Below are 21,145 nucleotides of genomic sequence, written 5' to 3'. Positions count from 1 at the left end.
GGTAGAATAGATGTCTATCAAATACAAGGCTCTAGCCGGGCACCGGTGGCTCATGCCTATAATCCTAGCTACTCAGGAGACTGAGATCTGAGGATCACGGTTCAAAGCCAGCCCAGGTAGGAAACTCCGTGAGACTCATCTCCAATAAATCACTGGAAAACTGGAAGTGGTACCATGGCTCAAGGGGTAGAGCGCTCGCCTTGAGCTAAACAGCTGAGGGATAGCACCCAAGCCCAGAGTTCAAGACCGATGACGAACAAAAAATAAAAATAAATACAAGGTTCTAAGTTCAAATCCCACTGTCAAACAAACCCTGGTACTAACAAAATTAAAATAGGAATCATTTCATTCAGAGCCCTATTTGCTCTGGTAAATGTTTGGGCTTTATTCTGAATATTTTGAGCAAATGATTTTTATTTTGTTGATTTAGGCAAGGTTTTGTGGTGTTTTTTTTTTTTAATATGGCTCAGAGTTAGAGCACCTTCCTAACAGACCACGGGGTCTCAGCACCACCAAAAATAAATCTAATTGGTATTGGGTATTACTTGCTCACATCTGTAATCCTAGTCACTCCGGAGGCTGAGCTCTGAGGATCATGGTTCAAAGCCAGCCCAAGCAAGGAAGTTCAACTCTGATCTTCAATTAACCACCAGAAAACCTGAAGTAGCAGGGCTTCATGCATGCAAGGCAAGCACTCTACCACTGAGACACCTTCCTAGCCCCATGTCCCTGAGCTTTTTTGCTTTGCCTTGAGCAAAACTCTACCACTTTGGCCACAGAGTCACTTCTGGTTTTCTAGTGATTAACTGGAGCTAAGACTGGAGCTAAGAGTCTCACAAACTTTCCTCCCCAACTGGCTTTGAACTGTGATCCTCAGAGCTAAGCTTCCTGAGTAGCTAGAATTACAGGTGTATGCCACCAGTACCCAGAGGCAGCTGCTTCTTCCTCCTCCTCCTCTCCTTTTTCTTCTTCCTCTTCCTCTCCTTTTTCTTCTTCTTCTTCCTCTTCTTTACTACTATCATACTGGTGCCACTATCACCTCCTAATAGGTTTCTACTCTGCCCCTCTTGTGTAATCTCCAGCTCCTATCTACTCTTAGCGCTTCCCCCAAAATCATCCTTTGAATGTGTAGGTTATGTGATGTCACTGCATTTTAGTTCAGAGAAGAAGCTGACCTAAAAGACATGTGAGCACAGACTCTGCTTAACTTCCCTTCTCACCTTTCCAAGAAACTCTTGCTTACTCATACCATTTTCACCACACTGACCCCCTTGCTGTTTGGTCCTTAAAATACACTAGGTAGTCCTTGTTATAGGGCATCACTGTGCTAGGAAGTCTCTTTCCAAGAAATGATTGTGGCCAGAATGCTTCCTGTCTTCAAGGGTTTGCTTAGATTTCACATCACTAAAGCCTATAAGCAGTCTAGTATTACAAGCTACTACTATGATCAGTATAGTATTATACTTTTCAATCATTCTTTATATATATATTTTGTTGGTTTTGGGACCTGATCTCTGGGCCTGGGCACTGTCCCTCAGCTCCTCAGCTCAAGGCTAACACTCTACCACTTGAGCCACAGAGCCACTTCTGGCTTTTTCTGCTTATGTGGTACTGAAGAATCAAACCCCAGACCTTATGCATGCAAGGCAAGCACTTTACCACTGAGCCACCTTCCAAGCCCTCTCTATACTTTAATTTTGGCCAGTCCTGGGGCTTGAACTCAGGGCCTGGGCACTGTCCCTGAGCTGCTTTTGTTCAAGGCTAGTACTCTGCCACTTAAGCCACTGTACCACTTCTGGGTTTTTCTGATTATGTGGTACTAATGAATTGAACCCAAGTGCATGCTAGGCAAGCACTCTACTACTAAGCCACATTCCCAGCCTTTGCTATACTTTTTTTGGGTGAAAGTATCTACGAAGCATTGTACTCACCATCTGATTTAAGAAATTGTAACCCCTTAATAACAATTTAATTAATTAGTTAATTTAAAAATTGAGTATGTAGCCTAGGCTGGCCTTGAACTCATGATCCTTTCCTCTATGCCATCACACCCAGATTGATCTATAGTCTCTAGCGTTAACCAGAAATGTAGGAATCTTTATTTTATTCAATGGTATTCCAAGAGCCTAGAACAATGCCTAAACATACTCAATAAATACATGTTTTGAGTGGATGGGTGAATAAATGAGGCACATATGGATTGCTGATGGATTGTTTAGAGGAGAAAGAACGGAGAAAGGATAACCTTGCATTGTGGGCAGAAGGAACTAGTAATTTCTTGACATGGAAAGAGCTCTATTTTGCATGTGCTATTTAGAGATCTCAGAAATGCTGTCCAGGAAACATTTGGAGTCATTAGCCTGGAGGACAGACATGACAGTTGAGGCTCATAAGGAAAATTTAGAAATCCTCATCAGTTATAGAATGATAGCTAAAGCCATGGGATGTAGGTGATAAGTCTAGAAAAAAGGTCAGACCAGCTGGTAGCTCATGCCTGTAATCCTAGTTACTAGCTGAGATCTGAAGCCAGCCTAGGCAGGAAAGACTGTAAGACTCTGATCTCCATTAACCATTCAAAAGCCAGAAGTGGGGTTGTAGCTCAAGTGGTAGAGCACCAATCGTCCTAGGTCCTTCAAGCCCTGGAGGAGGAGGAGGAGGAAGGAGATGGAGGAGGGGGAGGGGGAGGAGGGGGAGGAGGTGGTGAAGGAGAAAGTTATTCAAAGATTGAGCTTTCAAGCATATAAAGGAGCAGAAACCAGTAAGAGTGGAAAAGGACCAGCCTTTGAAGAAAACATAAAAGAAGTGATCAAATGTATATCAAATATTGGGAAAGTAAAATAAAGTCAAGAGACTTGGTTCCTGATCTGTTGACTTTGGAATGGCTGAAGCAATGGTAGGGACAGAAACAAAAGCATGATTGTGGGCTAAACAGGAATAGGAGATGGCAGGACTATGGGAAAGCCTTGCTTAAGTTTCTACATCTATTGTTAAGTCGTAGAGTTTAAATTGCACCCATGTCTCTAATGAGGCCAACAGGTTTCAACACTTATCAGTTTACATCTTGCAGTTCATTGCCTGTCATTTTATTTTGTGAGTTTATTTGTAAGCCAAACTGCCCACATACACACACCCCAAATAAAGGTTTTAGGCATGGCGGAAGAAGCAGAGCATCTGCTTAACAAGGGTGTGTTCAAATTCTAGTATCGCCAGAAAGAAAGATAAAAGTATGCCTCAATTTACTTCGTACTATCCAAAACTTATTTTCATTCCCTGAGTCCCACGGTACCGTCTTGGAGTCACCGGGTCACGCTTCCCAGACAATAATAAAAGCTACACCAACGCCAAGGGAAAAGTCAGGCCACGCCCCTTCGCTTCAGGCCCCGCCCTCCGGTGGGAACCCACGCCCCCTCCATGATTTGCGAAACGCGCGCACGTGGGAGCCTAGGAGCAAAGACAGTGGCAGAAGCGCCTGCGCCTGCTTGGTGAGCCCGCCCCTTTCAGGACTGCACGCCGCCGGAAGCGGAAATAGCGCCGGGGCGCCGCCAAAGTATCCCTAACTGCCAGCGCGATGCCGAAAGGGCCCAAGCAGCAGCCGCCGGAACCGGAGTGGATTGGGGACGGAGAGAGCACGAGTCCCACGGGTGAGGATGATGGGCAGAGGGGAAACGGGAGAGGAGGAAGAAAGAACAGTGAGAAGCCCTTGAGAGAAGGGCGTGGGGCGCCTGACCGGCCAGGCCCTTACGGGGGTCACTGCGCATGTGTGCTATGGGTGAAGAGTTTGCCCCGGCCGGAGAGAGGTTTAGAGTCAGGAGAGGAAGTGTCCGGGTGTTGCACCCGAGCCTCACTGGTGTGGAAGGAGCGCCTACGAAAGCATATGGTAGCGAGGAGAGCTGGGATGACAGGAGAGTCCTCTTTTCTGTCATTTCGTACGGCGTTCCGGCCACAGTGTCTCACAAGAAGGTTAGCAAAAGTGATATCACTTGTGTCTCAAGAGAAGCTAGCTCTGTATTACATCCCATTCACTCATCTGCAAGTGTAAATGCTGAGGGTTTGAATGAGGGTTTATTTTTATTTTTTTTTGTGGTTCTGGGCGTTGAACTCATGCAAGTCAGACCCCCCCCCCCCCCCCCCCCCCGCCTCCAGTCAAAGTTTATTTGAATGTTTATTGAGCACCCTTTTTAAAATAGATATTGTATTATACTGGGCTTTTGAGAGTGGGAAGAAAAAAAAAGTATGAAGATACCTTCGCAGGCTTGAAGTCACTTGTCATTTCAAGAAGGGGACAAAATAGACACGGAAAACTACCTGTGACATGACTAATTTTACAAGCATTTATTGGATGTCTCCTGTAAGTATTGTGCAAGAGAAACTGGCAGCCTATATTTTCTTTGGCTTTTTTGTTGCGGGAAGCTTAAAAGATGTCCTACAGAGGAGGATCTTAGAAGTACAGAAGAGACTTGAAGAATGTGTGGGCCTGTGCTAGTCCTTGGTGAGAAATCAGTGTATGGAATTAGTCTCAGGGTTGTCAGAGTAAGCTGAACTTTCATTCATCCAAATTTATTTCACCATTAATCTTGTGCATCTTTCCAGTCCCATTACTGGTAGTCACCCAAAAAATACTAGAATCAGATTTTGAAAAGAATTCAGGGTGGACACAGAAAGCATGCCTAGGATTTAATCAGACTCAATCAGAGAGAAGTCAGTGCCTTGAATGTAGTAGGTACGATAGTGCTCTTTTAGACTGAAATCCTAAATTATAGACATTGTTTTTTTTTGTTGTTGTTGTTGGTTGTGGGGCTTGAACTCTGGGCCTGGGCACTATCCCTTCTGCTCTTCAGCTCAAGGCCAGAACTCTTATCATTTGAGCCACAGTGCCATTTCTGGTTTTCTGAGTGGTTTATTGGAGATAAGAGTCTCACGGACTTTCCTGCCCGGACTGGCTTTGTACTGTCATCCTCAGCTCTCAACCTCCTGAGTAGCTAGGATTATAGGCATGAGCCAACAGCATTTGGCTTTTTTTTTTTGGCGTTGGGGCTTGAACTCTGGGCTTCAGCACTGTCCCTCAGCTCTCCAGCTCAAGGCTAGTGCTCTATTCTACCACTTGAGCCACAGCGCCACTTCCAGTTAAGAGTCTCACTGACTTTCCTTCCGAGGCTGCCTTTGAACTGTGATCCTCAGATTTCAGCCTCCTGAGTAGCTAGGATTACAGACATGAGCCACCAACGCCAGGCTAGAGATTGTCTCTTACTATCTCACGCTTTGGCATGATCAATGCTCAGAAAAACTTTTCTAAGTCAATAGTTACTGTGGAATATGTCGATTTCTGGTCTAAGAGTACTTAATATTTTGTTTTTTTGTTTTGTTTTGTTTTTGTCATGGGACTTGAACTCTGTGCCTGAGCGCTGTTCCTCAGCTCTTCAGCTCAAGGCGAGTGCTCTACCACTTGTGCTACAGCACCACTTCCAGTTTTCTGGTGGTTTATTGGAGATAAGAGTCTTATGGACTTTCCTGCCCGTGCTGGCTTTGACCAGCGATCCTCAGATCTCAGGCTCCTGAGTAGCTAGGATTACAGGCATGAGCCACCGGCACACGGCTTCTTTTATGGTTTTTTTTTTTTTTTTTTTTGGGTCTAGTCGTGGGGCCTGAACTCTGGGCCTGGGCGCTGTCCCTCAGCTCTTCAGCTCAAGGCTAGCGCTCTACCACTTGAGCCACAGCGCCACTTCTGGCTTTTTTCTTTTTGTTTATGTGGTGCTGAGGAATCGAACCCAGGGCCTTGAGCATGCAAGGCAAGTGCTCTACCACTAAGCCAACTTCCCAGCCCCTTCTTTTATGTTTTTAAAGTTAAATGCTTATAGGGATCTTTTGTATAGACGTGATGGTTTATATAACACTGGAAAGACTGGATATGAAGAGATAATGAGGTTGCTTCTTCCCACTTTGATGAGTGGAAGGGGAGGGATGGTTTTTGTTGGTTGGTTGGTTGGTCATTGGGCTTGAACTCAGATCCTAGGTGCTGTCCCTGAGATCTTTTGTTTAAGGCTAGTGCTTTATGGAGCTGGGAAGGTGGCTCAGTGGTAGAGCGCTTGCCTTACATACATGAGGCCCTGGGTTCCATTCCTCAATACCACATAAGCAAAAAAGAAAAAAGCCGGAAGTGGCGCTGTGGCTCAAGTGGTAGAGCGCTAGCCTTGAGCTGAAGAGCTGAGGGACAGCGCCCAGGCCCAGAGTTCAGACCCCATGACCGGACCCCCCCCCAAAAAAAAAAAAGAAAAAGAAAAAGGCTAGTGATCTACCACTTTGAGCCACACTACCACTTATGGTTTTCTTGTGGTTGATTGGAGATAAGAGTCTCACTGGGACTTTTTTGCCCAGCCTGTCTTTGAACTGAGATCCTTAGATCTAAGCTTCTTGAGTAGCCAGGATTACAGGCATGCGCCACTGGCATAAGATGTGGAGAGGGGGGCTGGGAAGGTGGCTCAGTGGTAAAGCGCTTGCCTTGTGTGCATGAGGCCCTGGGTTCGATTCCCCAGCACCACATAAGGAAAAAGAAAAAAAGCCGGAAGTGGTGCTGTGGCTCAACTGATAGAGCGCTAGCCTTGAGCTGAAGTGCTGAGGGACAGCTCCCAGACCCAGAGTTCAGGCCCATGACCGGACCCAAAAAAAAAAAAAAAAAGATGTGGAGAGGGATGTTAGACCTGATCCTCTACTTTCAGATAAATGGACAGAAGGAAGAGTTAGAATTAGTTGAGTCAGCAAACTTACTTCTCCCTCTGATCCCCAGAACACAGATGAAATTGTCAAGGTTCTGAGGATGACAGACTGACACACAGATAAAAACAACATATTTTGCTGTAATGTGCTGGTAAGGTAGACCCAGATATCCATGTACTTACAAGCCAACTATGCAGCTTGTAAGTTTCACATACAACATATCCGTAACTGGACTCATGGAAGACAGGGTGACCTTCTCTGCCATTAGTTCCTGAAATAATGAGCGGAATCACTAGCCAACTTAATTTTATTAGCTAAAAAGAAGTGGTCTGTGAGTACCCTCCTTTTTTTTTTTTTTTTTTTTGCCAGTCCTAGGCTTGAATTCAGGGCCTGGGCACTGTCCCTGAGCTTCTTTTTGCTCAAGACTTGCACTCTACCAATTGAGCCACAGTGCCACTTCCTCCTTTTTCTGTTTATGTGGTACTGAGGAGTGGAACCCAGGGCTTCATGCATGCTAGGCAAGCACTCTACCACTAAGCCCCAGTCTCAGTCCTTTGAGTACCCTCTTTTATTTCCTACTTCTTTTCCATCACAAAATTCTGCTTTTCTCACTTTCCTCACCACCACCCTAGAATACTATCATGGTCTCTCAACAGATTTTGCATTATTGTTTCCTTGCCCTTGTTCTATAATGAAGCCAAAAAGTGCAAAAAGTGGTCATACCAATAAAGTCCCCATTCCTTAACCTGAATTGTTTGTGTTTGTGTGTGTGTGTGTGTGTGTGTGTGTGTGTGTGTGTGTGTCTGTCTGTCTGTCTGTTTCTGTGTCTCTATGTCTCTATGTATGCATGTGCCTGCATGCTCCAGTACTAGGCTTGAACTCAGGGCCTGGGGTTCTGTTCCTTAGCTTTTTTTTAAACTCAAGACTGGTACTCTACCACGTGAGCCACAGCTCCACTTCTGGCATTTTGGTGATTAATTACTGAAGGTAAGAGTCTCATGGACTTTACTGCTTCAGTGGGCCTTGAGTTATCCTCAGATCTCAGCCTCCTGTGTATTAAGATTACAGGCGTGAGCCACTGGTATCTACTTCCCTAACCTGATTATACGGTCCTAACTGCAGCCTTCCCTTGTTCCCTTCTACCCTCCAAGATTTGAATTTTAGTCTTTCTCTTTCCTGGTACATACGGCTTCTCATTGCTGGACCTGTGTCAGCACTGGATCCTCACCCTGTGCCTAACAACTCATACTTCAGGTGTTAGCTAAATACCATCTCCACAGGGAGGACAGCATGAGATAAGTTCAGCCCCTTTCCACCAAGTTGCCTTTACCTTCCCTTTTGGAAAGTTCAGCACTTGTGACTACTCTTTAAAGTTGTCTTCAAGCCTGCAAGATAAAGAGAAAAGTAGAGTAATCTTATTTGCTGCTCCACTTGTCTCTGATAGCTGGTAGCCATTTAGTAACTAGATATTTATGGGATGAATGAATGAGGATTGAAATGATTACTTCTGCAGAACTTGTAGAATAGGATAAAGTATGGGCAGTGACAAGTGAGCCAACAAAATAGTACTGTTGTGCCAAAGCCACTGTTAATTCTGCAGGGAAGCTTAGCTTGCCTTGGAATTTGTGAATAAGCACTCATGATGTCTGCTTCACCTTCCAGAAAAGGTGGTAAAGAAAGGGAAGAAGGATAAGAAGACCAAAAAGACGGTGAGAAAATGAGGGAAGAGGAGAAATGACTATGGGTGTTTCCATACAAAATAAATGGCCATGTGAAGGTGGTGGGAAGTGCAGGGAAGGGAGAATGGTCTTGCCATGAGGGGATAGCCAGGCATGGTGGATGTGGCTGTTGTCCCAGTACTTGGAAAATGAAAGCAGGAGGATTGCTTGAGTCTAGAAGTTTGAGGCCAACCTAAGCAACAGACCAAGACCTTGTTCCAAAAAATTAAAACTAAGATACCAACTGATACTAAAAAGAGGGAGAGAGAGGAAACAAGGGGAGAATTGGTTGGAGAACCTGTGTGTACAGAGAGATTGACCTTAGACCCATGCTTGTCCATATCTTAACCCCTTAATAGTTCTTTGAGGAGCTGGCAGTAGAAGATAAACAGGCTGGGGAAGAAGAGAAAGTGCTCAAGGAGAAGGAACAGCACCAGCAGCAACAGGTATAAGTGATAGAGGCCCCAATCCTGGGAACACCTTGAGTCCTTCAGCCTTTCTTCAGCTAACATTGGTTTGCTCAGTTTATGGGGAATCCTCTGAGGCAAAAGTAGAGCAGGAGTCTGGCTTCATCCTTCCACTTTCTTTTGCTTTCAGCAGCAAAAGAAAAAGCGAGACCCCCGAAAAGGCCGGCGGAAGAAAGATGCAGATGATGATGGAGAGGAAAAAGAACTCATGGAGCGTCTCAAGAAGCTCTCCGTGCCAGGCAGTGATGAGGAGGATGATGGTAAGTGACCTGAGAAATGAGTACCTGGGATCCTGAATGAGGAGGAATGATACCTCCTACTTTGGTCTTTGAATTGGAGGAGCCAGATACTGACATTTTCTTGCCTATCTCATCTTTGCCCTTTGTCATTTCAGTACCTGCAACGATACCCCGAGGAGGAAAGAAAACCAAGGTGAATTGTGTATTGGTAAGCAGAGACCCCCAAGGGTATAAACATGGCCACGACCATCTCTGTTGACTTTTGTGGTTCTTTCCTCTAGGGTGGTAATGTTTTTGCAGCTCTGATTCAAGATGAGAGTGAGGAGGAGGAGGAAGAAGAAGAAGAAAAACACTTTTCTAAACCTGCCAAACTAGAGAAGAATCGGATCAACAAGGTGAGAGTGGTTGCTCCTACTCTCTATAGTGCCTTTGGCGAGGGTGTGGCACTTTTAAACTAGCTCTTCTGTCAGGTTCTCCCCAGCTGCACTCATAAGTTAATCAGAATATTTTTCTAAAAATGCTTTTAAGCAATTAAGTGAAAATTAATGTGTGTCTCATGCAGGCTGTATCTGAAGACCAACAGCCTGGCCTTAAGGGCAAAAAGGGAAAGGAAGATAAGTCCAAAGGGAAGGCAAAGGTGAGAGAGTGACTGGCAGGACAAAGAACTAGATTTTTTTTTTTTTTTTTAATTTTTTTTGGGGGGTCTGGTTGTGGGGCCTGAAGTCTGGGCCTGGGCGCTGTCCCTCAGCTCTTCATCTCAAGGCTAGCGCTCTACCACTTGAGCTACAGCGCCACTTCCAGCTTTTTTCTTTTTGCTTATGTGGTGCTGAGGAATCAAACCCAGGGCCTCAAGCATGCAAGGCATGCCTCTACCACTGAGCCACCTTCCCAGCCCAAGAACTAGATCTTGAGAAGTAGAACATTTCATCAGATCTTTCTCTTGTCTGTTAGCCTCAGAATAAATTTGCTGCTTTGGACAATGAAGAGGATGATGAAGAGGAAGAAGAAGTAACTAAAGAAAAGGAGCCTCCTAAACAAGGGAAGGAGAAGGAGAAGGAAAAGGTCAAGAAGACAGAACAGGTGTGTGTATGTGTGAGATAGAGACAGAGAGGGATTTAGGCTCTGCAGCTTTTAGGGGAAATTGAGATTCTAGGGGTTGTTGCTATTCAAAGCAGGAGTCTAAATATTTTTCATAAAGAGCCATATTGTGTTTTCAGCTTTGAAATTTTTTGTTTGTTTTTGTCGGGTGTGGGGCTTGAACTCTAGGCCTGGGCGCTGTCCCTCAGCTCTTCAGCACAAGACTAGCACTCTACCAGTTGAGCCATAACACCACTTCCAGTTTTCTGGTAGTTAATTGGAGATAAGATTTTTTTGACTTTCTTGCCTGGGCTGGCTTTGAACCGTGATCCTCAGATCTCAGCCTCATGAGTAGTTAGGTTTACAGGCTTGAGCCATCTGGTTTGTTTTTGTTGTTGGTTTTTTGTTTTTGTTTTTTTGGTGGGCGTGGGGTCTTGAACTCTGGGCCTGTTGCACTGTTTCTGAACTTTATTGCTTAAGGCTTGTGCTCTGCCACTTGAGCCACAGGCTACTTAGCTTTTCCTGGTTAATTGGAGATAAGAGTCTCACAGACTTCTGCTCAGGCTGGTTTCAAACTAGGATCCTCAGCTCTCAGCCTCCTGAATAGCTAGGATTAGCTATTGTCATTGGTGCCTGGCTTATTTGTTTTATTTAAAAATCATTTTATAGGGCTCAGGGGGAGAAGGAGAAGAGAACGAGGAGGGAGATTCTACTAAGGCAGATGATCCCTATGCCAATCTCAGCAAAAAGGAGAAGAAAAAGCTTAAAAAACAGGTAAGTTACTGGTTCTTTGTAGTCAATGTAAGAGAATTTGATTTTTTTTTTTTTTATGCTCCAGCTAAAAGGGCATGTAAAATTGGGGTGTTTTACTGGAAGTAAAACTTTTGGAATAAGGAACAAAGCATGTTCTCTGAATCTTATCTCAGCATGTGAATACAGTCTTGTTATACAGTGATAGGAGACTGGCATGATGTAGATGGCCTCATACAGTTTTTCTTTCCTTCTCAGATGGATTATGAACGCCAGGTGGCTTCATTAAAAGCAGCTAATGCTGCCGAAAATGACTTCTCTGTATCCCAGGCAGAGGTGTCCTCCCGCCAGGCCATGTTAGAAAATGCATCTGACATAAAGGTGAGGTTGGATGGTGCCCTTGCTTAAACTGTTCACCTAGGGAGGAGCCTGTTGGATTTTCCCTGAGTGGTTGTGGCAACCCAGGCAGCAGGATGTGAAGGAGCTAGTTTATCAGAAAAGCAGGGCAGGGGCATTTGAACAAGGATCTAGAAAGATTGGCTACTATTGGAGGGATATAAGTGAGACAATCTAGCTTGAGGATGGTGAGACTCCCATGAGAGGCAGTGGACCACAGAGGTGTCCACGTGAAGGGTGCGGGATTCTGCTAGAGCTATGGGTCAGAAGCTCCCAAAAGTTACAGCTCCTGTCTCAAAGGTCTCATGTGCTGATCTCTTCTCCCTTTCCTCTCCCCTGCTGGTCACAGTTGGAGAAGTTCAGCATCTCAGCCCATGGCAAGGAGTTATTTGTCAATGCTGACCTGTACATTGTAGCTGGCCGCCGTTATGGGCTCGTGGGACCCAACGGGTGAGGAGATGGGTCTGGAGGGCAGAGAGGGGATTTATCTATGGTGGGCAAGTCCTCATAACTCTTATTCTTCAGCAAAGGCAAGACCACACTCCTCAAGCACATTGCCAATCGTGCCCTGAGCATCCCTCCCAACATTGACGTGTTGCTGTGCGAGCAGGGTGAGGCCAGTAGGGTGGAGGGCCTGGGGCTGAGCAGTTGAGGTAGAAGAACAAGCCCAAACCAGAAGTTGTGGTTGTGGAGTTGGGAGGATAGTGGGAAAGCTGGGAACTGAGAGGGAGACTAAAGAAAGGAGGGGAAGGTAAATAACAGACTTAACAGTTTAATTTTTTTGAGTAGTAGTGGGGCTTTTACTTAAGGCTTTATACTTGCTAGGCAGGTGCTTGAAAATGTCTTATTGAAAAATTCTGGGCAGGGTCAAGCAGAGCAGAGATGGAACTAAGGGAAGAGGAAATAGGTACCTTTGGCTCCTGGGTGCTCTGACTGTTCTTCTCCATTCTGCAGAGGTGGTAGCAGATGAAACACCAGCAGTACAGGCTGTTCTGCGTGCTGACACTAAGCGATTGAAGCTGTTGGAGGAAGAGCGACGGCTTCAGGGACAGCTGGAGCAGGGGGATGACACGGCTGCTGAAAAGCTAGAGAAGGTAGAGGAGATGGCGCAGGGGACACGAGCTAAGACTCAGGGGTCCCCGGGTCCTCAAACATGTGTCCTCTTCTCCCTCCTCCCAGGTATATGAAGAGTTGCGGGCCACCGGGGCAGCAGCTGCAGAAGCCAAAGCACGGAGGATCCTGGCTGGTCTGGGCTTTGACCCTGAGATGCAGAACCGCCCCACACAGAAGTTCTCAGGGGGCTGGCGCATGCGTGTCTCTCTAGCCAGGTGGGCAGTACACCTTACCGCCCTCTTCTGTCCTCAAACTACCAGGACTTTCCCTTCTTCCCACTCTTAAGGCCAGTAGGGAAGTTTGAAGCCACCTTCTCCCTGCCATACTGTGTACATTGTGAGAGATTAGGATCTTTTTTCTACCTTGCCGATAGTATGTGCTCTACCTGTGACCTTCTCTGAGGAGAGATTGAGAAGCTTGTTTATGATGCTAGACTCTGCCTCTCAGAGGCTTCGGGAGCTATTGAGCAAAGGTCTTCCTTCCTTCACCCTACCAATGTGCCATTGTTCTTCCCTCCAGGGCATTGTTCATGGAGCCCACGCTGCTGATGTTGGATGAACCTACTAATCACCTAGATCTCAATGCTGTCATCTGGCTCAATAAGTGCGTTACCCTTGATTATGGCCTTTACATCGGTTCCCATAATGGGCTTCTTTCCCTCCCTTCCTGCCCCATCATCTGCCTCTCCGCAAACCATTGTAACACTTGCACACTCTTCTCTAAATCACAGCTACCTTCAGGGCTGGCGGAAGACATTACTGATTGTCTCCCATGACCAGGGCTTTCTGGATGACGTCTGCACAGATATCATCCATCTTGATGCCCAGCGGCTCCATTACTACAGGGGCAATTATAGTAAGTGGGACATTTTAGGGTGGAAGAAAGAGATGGATCCTGGCAGCAGGGCTATGGTGATAAACTAAATCTCTGCAGACTTCCAGACAGTTGTGCCTTCTCACATCCTCGCTTGTTCTTAATTATTCCTCTTTTGCACCGCAGTGACCTTTAAGAAGATGTACCAACAGAAGCAGAAAGAATTGCTGAAGCAGTATGAAAAGCAGGAGAAAAAGCTGAAGGAGCTGAAGGCTGGTGGCAAGTCCACCAAGCAGGCGGTAAGCCCTGCTCTTTTAACAGCAGGAAACAGGACACACTGCAGCGACTACTGGGCAGTCTTCAGATTCCTCCCTTTTTTCTTTCCCAGGAAAAGCAAACAAAAGAAGCCTTGACTCGAAAGCAGCAGAAATGCCGGCGGAAAAACCAGGATGAGGAATCCCAGGAGGCCCCTGAGCTCCTGAAGCGCCCCAAGGAATACACAGTGCGCTTCACCTTCCCAGACCCACCACCGCTCAGCCCTCCGGTGCTGGGCCTGCATGGTGAGTGACGGGGCACTGCCAGCGGGAAGGCAGGGCATGGGCACTCCATGAGACTGCTCCTCTTCCTTTCTTCCAAGGCCAAGACTTTCGAGGGGCCTGTGGATGACTGAGAATTTAAGTTTGCTTCTTTTCCTGTCTCGCAGGCGTGACATTTGGCTATGAGGGGCAGAAACCACTCTTTAAGAACCTGGATTTTGGCATCGACATGGACTCAAGGAGTAAGTTGGTATTGAGTGGCTTGGTATATGGAGCAAGAACCACAGGGAGAATTTTGGGCACCTCCTTTTTTGACCACCTTTCTTTCTTCTTGCAGTCTGCATTGTGGGCCCTAATGGTGTGGGAAAGAGCACACTGCTTCTGCTGCTGACTGGCAAGCTCACACCGGTGAGTCGGAGGCAAGAATCGAGAGTGTGAGCAGTATGTGGGCCCTGCCACTCACCAGTGGCTGGAGTTAGGGAACATCTCTGCAGGCAGAGTTAATACAGACCTCATCTTAGATGATTGATAAGAGAGGCTGTGGAGAAAGAGTTCAGCTTAATTTTCAGAGGAGAGGTCAAAGGGCAGGGTAGGGATTTGGAGCCACCCTTTCCTGTATATTTTGCTTATACAGAAAATACAAGGATTGGACACTGGTGGCTCACACCTGTAATCCTAGCTACTCTGGAGGCTGAGATGTGAGGATCATAATTCAAATCCAACCTATTCAGGGAAGTCAGACTCTTAACTCCAGTTAACCACCAAAAAACCAGAAGTGGAGCTGTGGCTCAAATGGTAGAACACTAGCTTTGAGGGGAGGAAAAAAAGCCATGAGCTGGTGGCTCACACCTGTAAATCTTCACTACTCAGGAAGCTGAGATCTCTGGATCACAGTTCAAAGCCAGCTGAAACAGGAAAGTCTGTGAGACTTTTTTTTTTTTTGGTCCGGTGGTGGGGCCTGAACTCTGGGCCTGGGTACTGTTCCTCAGCTCTTCAGCTCAAGGCTAGCACGCTACCATTTGAGCCACAGTGCCACTTCCAGCTTTTTTTTTTCCTTTTTGCTTATGTGGTGCTGAGGAATCGAACCCAGAGCCTCATGCATGCAAGGCAAGCGTTCTACCACTGAGCCACCGTCCCAGCCCCTGTGAGACTCTTATCTCCAGCAAACTACTCATAAAAAGCCAGAAGTGGTGTTGTGGCTCCAGTGTTAGAGCACTAGCCTTGAGCACAAAGAGGCTCAGGATGGGGCTGGGAATGTGGCTCAGTGGTAGAGTGTTTGTCTAGCATGCATGAAGCCCTGGGTTCGATTCCTCAGTACCACATAAACAGAGAAAGCCAGAAGTGGTGCTATGGCTCAAGTGATAGAGTGCTAACCCTGAGCAAAAGAAGCTCAGGGACAGTGCCTAGGCCCTGAGTTCAAGCCCTAGGACTGGCCAAAAAAAAAAAAACAAAGAGGCTCAGGAACAGCACCCAGGCTCTGAGTTCAAGTTCCAGGATAGGCGCACACGCACGCACACACACACAAAAGAAAAGAAAAAAAAAAGAAAAGAAAAAGAAAATACTTCACCATTGTAGAATGGCTAGAAATTGTGTAAGCCAGAAGGAAATTACAAAGGTAACTGGTATGAATGTTTTGGGTTTGGTGGATAGCTTTTTCCGTCTATCTTTTGCAGATGTGTATTGTGTTTCTTATGAATGAGATGTCACATGAATTCTTTTTTTTTTTTTTTGTCGGTTGTAAGGCTTGAACTTGGTTTGGGCACTGTCCCTGCGTTCTTCAGCTCCAGGCAGGCGAGTGCTCTACCACTTGAGCCACAGCGCTACTTCCAGTTTTCTGGTGGTTTATTGGAGATAAGAGTCTCACAGACTTTCCTGCCCGGGCTGGCTTTGAACCATGATCCTCAGATCTCAGCCTCCTGAATAGCTAGGATTACAAGCCTGAGCCACCAATGCCTGGCTTACACATGAATTCTTTTATAATCCGCCTTCCCCATATAATGTACATCAAATATTTTTTTTATGTTTTATATGCATACCATATGTTTTATATGGTCTATCATAATGTATTTGATGGCAGTAGTCATTTAGAATTGCTTTTAGGACTTTGCAGTGGGATAAGAAAAGTTGTAGCCATTTTCCCTTACTCCAGCAGAGGTCTATATCCTCATACCTGCAGAGTAGGTCTTTATAAGGTGTTATTTTTTATTTTATTATTTATTTATTTATTTATTTTTGCCAGTTTTGGGGCTTGAACTCTGGGCCGAGGCACTGCCCCTAAGCTTCTTTTGCTCAAGGCTAGCACTCTACCACTTGAGCCACAGTGTTGTTTGGCTTTTTCTGTGTATATGGTACTAAGGAATTGAACCCAGGGCTTCATGTGTGTGAGGCAAGCACTCTACCACTAAGCCACATTCCCAGCCCTATATGGTGTTATTAGGTCCCTGAACCTCATCTGAGGTAGAGAATAGCACTGCTGTTTATGAGTCTCATTGTATGTGGAAGTTCCTTCTTTGTACTTTTTGTCTCCTCTTCTTTATTTTCCTTCTTAAGCTTAAAATTTCCTGGGTATGCCCTTGTGCTATTAGGAAGAATGTCCATAGTCCCTTTCCTGTACTTGGTCCCAGTAGAAATCTGGTATTTGTTTCCCTTCAGAAAAGTTGGGATAGAGTGATGCAGCCCTTTTCTCTTACCAGTTGCTTTTTGCTTTGCAGACCCATGGAGAAATGAGAAAGAACCACCGGCTGGTAAGTTGGCTTTGGAAATTAAGTAATGAAAATCTGGCAAAAGAAACATGACTTTGATCACTTCCATCTCTTGGGCAGAAAATTGGCTTCTTCAATCAGCAGTATGCAGAGCAGCTGCACATGGAGGAGACACCCACTGAGTACCTGCAGCGGAGCTTCAACCTGCCCTATCAGGATGCCCGCAAGTGCCTGGGTCGCTTTGGCCTTGAGAGCCATGCCCATACCATCCAGATCTGCAAACTCTCTGGTATCACTGCAGGGGACTAGGAAGGGTGCCCTCCTCATTTTTTGTACAGATTGTTATTAGAGGCTGAAAGGAGGAGGACCTAGGAACTGGGGGGCTTCAGCAAAGATAAGCACATCTCCGTGGTTTACCTTCAGTAGTGCAAGGTGATAGAAAACCTATTTTCCCTTTTCTTCTGCTTCAGGTGGGCAGAAAGCCCGAGTAGTGTTTGCAGAGCTGGCCTGTCGGGAGCCTGATGTCCTCATCTTGGTGAGTGATCTGGACAGTTGGGGGAGGTAAAGAGGGGAGTGAGGTATATGGGTCACAGCAATGGAAATCAGGCATTATAATGTTCATCTGTGGGTTTGTTGTTTTTTAGCAATAAAAGTTGCTCTTTATATATAGCAGTAAAGTAAGCAGAAATCCTTTTAACAGCTTGTTCCCTAGGAGAAACATTATACATTATTCACAGATAAACGGGGAGAATTTTTTTTTTTCTTTCTGCTTATGTGGTGCTGAGGAATCAAACCCAGGGCCTCATGCATGCAAGGCAAGCGCTCTACCACTGAGCCACTTTCCCAGCCCAACAGGGAGAATTTTTAAAATTTACTTTTTTTCCCTCATAGGATGAACCAACCAATAACTTGGACATAGAGTCTATCGATGCTCTGGGCGAGGCCATCAATGAGTACAAGGGTGGTAAGTGAGCTCTAAGCATGTCCTCCTCCCCCCAAGAGAGCAGGCATTCTTTTGTTTCTAAGTCTCTTCTTTCTCCTCCTAAGCTGTTATTGTTGTCAGCCATGACGCCCGACTCATAACAGAAACCAACTGCCAGCTGTGGGTGGTGGAAGAGCAGAGTGTTAGCCAAATTGATGGTGACTTTGAGGACTACAAGCGGGAGGTGTTGGAGGCTCTGGGTGAAGTCATGGTCAACCGACCACGGGAGTGAGCTTTTCCTCCTGGATGTATCCTGAGAGACAAGTTCGCATGCCCAAGTTATCTGTTGTCACCCTTTCTCCACCTGGAAGCCTGCCTCTGGTCCACAGCTGACTGACTCTTGCAGCCAGCTCAGGCACATGAAAATGGAGTATAGCATTGACGTGACCAGGACACCACTTAGATTGCTTCCTGCCCTCTGAAAGACCTGGATGTTTGGCTTTTCTGCAGATAGCTCCACTGTCTCATCCTTGACATCCCTCTGTACAAGCAGAGGTCACATCAGCTTTGTCGTTTTTGGGTTTGCTCCAGCCAAGCTTGAGTGGCCTCTAGTTTCAAGACTTCTCAGAAGCCTGCCTCTAAAGTTTGAGGCCTAACTACTCCCTGGGTCTTTGAGTGGTGCTGCTCTTTTCTGGTGGGTTTAGTGCTGATTTACTGACTCAAACGACTACTGCACCTCAGAGGTGGAGGTGCATATCTGAGGCCCATGTTCTTCTCTAGCCCAGATCAGATGCCTGTGGTCTCTCGTTGGGGACTTGTGGGCAGGAAAGGAAAGCTGCTGAACTTGAATCTCCTTTTACAAAAGGAAGAAATAAAAAAGCAATTTTTAACTGTCCTGTTACTGTTTGAAGATTCATGGAAGTTGAAACTTTTCTGTATTGATTTGCTGACTTTAGTGTTCTCAGATTTTAATAATCTTCCCCTCCAGTACAGGTAGATCTAGCTCACCATGTCATTGCACTTTAACCAGTGCTTCCTCTTTCAGGAGCCTTTCTCCCTCCCCCAACCCTAGGGCAAGACACGCCTGAGTCTCTAACTGCCCAGGCAAACCTCACAAGTGAATAAGGTGCCCTATAGCTAGGGACCAGGTTGCGGATACTCTTTTAAAAATAATAACTTTAACCAGATGTTGGTAGCTCAAATCTGAAATCCTAGGTACTTAGGCTGAGACCTGGAGGATTGCAATTCAGAGTTAGTCCAAGAAGAAAAGTCTGAAGAGATTCCATCTCTATATAACAGACAAAATGCCAGACTGGAGACTTGGCTCAAGTGATAAGTGCCAGCAGTGAGCAAGAAAGCCATGTAAAATCCAAAGACCAGAGTTAAAACCTTAGTACTAGTGTTTAAAAAAAAAAAAGTATTGCCCAGCACCGATGGCTCACGCCTGTAATCCTAGCTACTCAGGAGGCTGAGATCTGAGGATCGAGGTGCAAAGCCAGCCTGGGCAGGAAAGTCCGTGAGACTCTTATCTCCAATAAACCAAGAGAAAAGCAGAAGTGGCGCTGTGGCTCAAGCAGTAGAGCGCTCACCTTGAGTTGAAGAGCTCAGGGACAGCTCCCAGATCCAGAGTTCAAGCCCCACGACCTACCCAAAAAAAAAAAAGTATTCAGCTACTAACCAGCAAAAAGCTGGGCTTCAGACATGGCTTAAGTATAGAGTGCCAGCTGAGCGAGTGTGAGACCTTTATTCAAATACCTACAACATATCCTAGTTCAAACATCCACAAACAACAAAATAGCCTGCCAACATGTGCAGTACAGGAATATATAAGAAGGTAAAAGAAGCTGGGCGCTGGTGGCTCACAGCTGTAATCCTAGCTACTCAGGAGGCTGAGATCCAAGGATCACAGTTCAAAGCCAGCCAGGAAAGGCCCTGAAATTCTTTTTTTTTTCTTTCCACCCTCTGCACCCCAACATACCCCAAATTCATGGCCTGACCCATGTGAAATTCTTATCTCCAATAAACCACCAGAAAACGAAATGGTGTTATGGCTCAAGCAGTCGAGCGCTAGCCTTGTGCTGAAGAGTTGAAGGACAGCAACGACTGACCAAAAAAAATAAAACAAGGGACAAATGAGTGACAGCCAGATGACATATAATTTCCACAATTTTGTGAAGTAGATCCATTATATATAGACTGGTGAGAAAGAGGCTTCAAGGCCACCATTAAGTGTTGTGACTTTAGAGAAGTTACTTGGACTTGGAACCAGTCTATAAAATGAAGTTGATAATTACTTCATAGGGAAATATGTAATAATTATATGATGCTTTAAGATTTATTTGGGCTATCTGTAGTTCATGTTAGACTTTATACTGAATTTTCAATTCATTAGTCCAAATGAGATAAAAACAATGTAGAGGAATGTTATTTGTAAAGTGAATAACAAATCCTTCCCCCCCCCCCCCCCCCCCTTCCCCCCAGCCCCGTATGAGAGCTCCAACTCGGGTAAGGGGATTTGAACTCAGCTGACATGCTGGCTCACCTTTCTTACTCTTGGCTAGCTTTTTTTTTTTTTTGGTCAGTTGGGGGCTTGAACTCGAACTGGGTGCTATCCCTAAGCTCTTTAGTTCAAGGCAAGAGATCTACCATCTGAGCCACAGCGCCACTTCTGATTTTCTGGTGCTTTATTGGAGATAAGAATCTCATGGAGCTGGGCGCCGGTGGCTCACACCTGTAATCCTAGCTATTCAGGAGGCTGAGATCTGAGGATCCAGGTTCAAAGCCAGCCCTGCAGGAGAGCCCGTGAGACTCCTATCTCCAATAAACCACTAGAAAACTGTAAGTGGTGCTGTGGCTCAAGCAGTAGAGTGCTGGCCTTGAGCTGAAGAGTGCAGGAACAGTGCCCAAGCCCAGAGTTCAAGCCTCACAACCGACCAAAAAAAAAAATCTCTCGGACTTTCCTGCCCAGGCTGGCTTTGAACTGTGATCCTCAGATCTCAGCCTCCTGAGTACCTAGGATTATAGGCCACCAGATTATAAACCACCAGAACCAGCTAGCTTTCTACTTGAGCCACACCTGCAGTCCTGAATATGCTGGTTAATTGGACATGTGGTGTTACAAACTTTTCTGCTTTTGGGCTGACTTCTAATTGCAATCCTGGTCTTAGCCTCCTGAGTGCTAAGATTACAGATATGAGCCACTGGCACCTGATTCATACATGGTATTACCTACAGGTTATGTACAGTATCTTTTTTTTTTTTTTTTCCTGGTTGTGGGGCTTGAACTCAGGGTCTGGGCGCTGTCCTTGAGCTCTTTTGCTCAGGCCTACCACTCTACCACTTTTGAGCCACAACTCTACTTCCAGTTTTCAAGTAAATTGGAGATAAAAGTCAGGGATTTTTCTGCCCTGGCTGGCTTTGAAATGCAATTGTCAGATCTTAGCCTCCTGAGTAGTTAGAATTACAGGTGAGCCACCAGTGCTCCACTCTCTACCATATCTTTTTTTTTTTTGAGTCCAGTCGTGGGGCCTGAACTCTGGGCCTGGGCACTGTCCCTGCACTCTTCAGCTCAAGGCTAGCGCTCTACCACTTGAGCTATAGCGCCATTTCTGGCTTTTTTCTTATGTGGTGCTGGGGAATCGAACCCAGGGCCTCATGCATGGAAGGCAAGTGCTTTACCACTGAGCCATCTTCCCAGCCCC

At 45.9% G+C, this 21,145-nt stretch overlaps 1 protein-coding gene across 4 annotated transcripts; it reads left to right on the top strand.

The window, feature by feature from the left end:
• The first annotated feature begins 3,514 nt into the window (after positions 1-3,514).
• Abcf1 (ATP binding cassette subfamily F member 1) lies at positions 3,515-18,339 on the top strand. 4 transcript variants are annotated; one of them, XM_042684040.1, is made up of 25 exons: positions 3,515-3,641; positions 8,374-8,420; positions 8,789-8,875; positions 9,030-9,156; positions 9,291-9,328; positions 9,417-9,530; positions 9,698-9,772; positions 10,087-10,215; positions 10,882-10,986; positions 11,221-11,343; positions 11,708-11,808; positions 11,884-11,969; positions 12,313-12,452; positions 12,538-12,686; positions 12,991-13,074; positions 13,202-13,326; positions 13,471-13,583; positions 13,673-13,844; positions 13,988-14,062; positions 14,158-14,228; positions 16,532-16,564; positions 16,643-16,811; positions 16,993-17,057; positions 17,414-17,486; positions 17,570-18,339. In XM_042684040.1, exons 1-25 carry the CDS (start codon positions 3,569-3,571, stop codon positions 17,734-17,736), a joined length of 2,541 nt encoding a protein of 846 aa, XP_042539974.1. In that variant the 5' UTR covers positions 3,515-3,568; the 3' UTR covers positions 17,737-18,339. The 4 variants fall into 4 exon arrangements, with proteins under 4 accessions (XP_042539974.1, XP_042539977.1, XP_042539975.1 ...); XM_042684043.1 differs by having other exon boundaries at positions 9,027-9,156; positions 10,087-10,185; XM_042684041.1 differs by having other exon boundaries at positions 9,027-9,156; positions 10,087-10,197.
• The last annotated feature ends 2,806 nt before the right edge of the window (positions 18,340-21,145 follow it).

Source organism: Dipodomys spectabilis, unplaced genomic scaffold (genome assembly GCF_019054845.1).
Source record: "Dipodomys spectabilis isolate Male_0828 unplaced genomic scaffold, ASM1905484v1 ptg000085l, whole genome shotgun sequence".
In the NCBI taxonomy this organism is placed as follows: Eukaryota; Metazoa; Chordata; class Mammalia; order Rodentia; family Heteromyidae; genus Dipodomys; species Dipodomys spectabilis.
Note: the sequence above shows the minus strand (reverse complement) of the source record. Positions and strands in the feature narration are given on the sequence as shown.

Coding starts and splice junctions, on each gene's coding strand:
- Abcf1 (XM_042684039.1), top strand. CDS start 3,569: ATGCCGAAAGGGCCCAAGCAGCAGCCGCCGGAACCGGAGTGGATTGGG. Junction 12,453..12,537: donor CTGCTGAAAAGCTAGAGAAG/GTAGAGGAGATG, acceptor CCCTCCTCCCAG/GTATATGAAGAGTTGCGGGC. Junction 12,687..12,990: donor ATGCGTGTCTCTCTAGCCAG/GTGGGCAGTACA, acceptor TCTTCCCTCCAG/GGCATTGTTCATGGAGCCCA.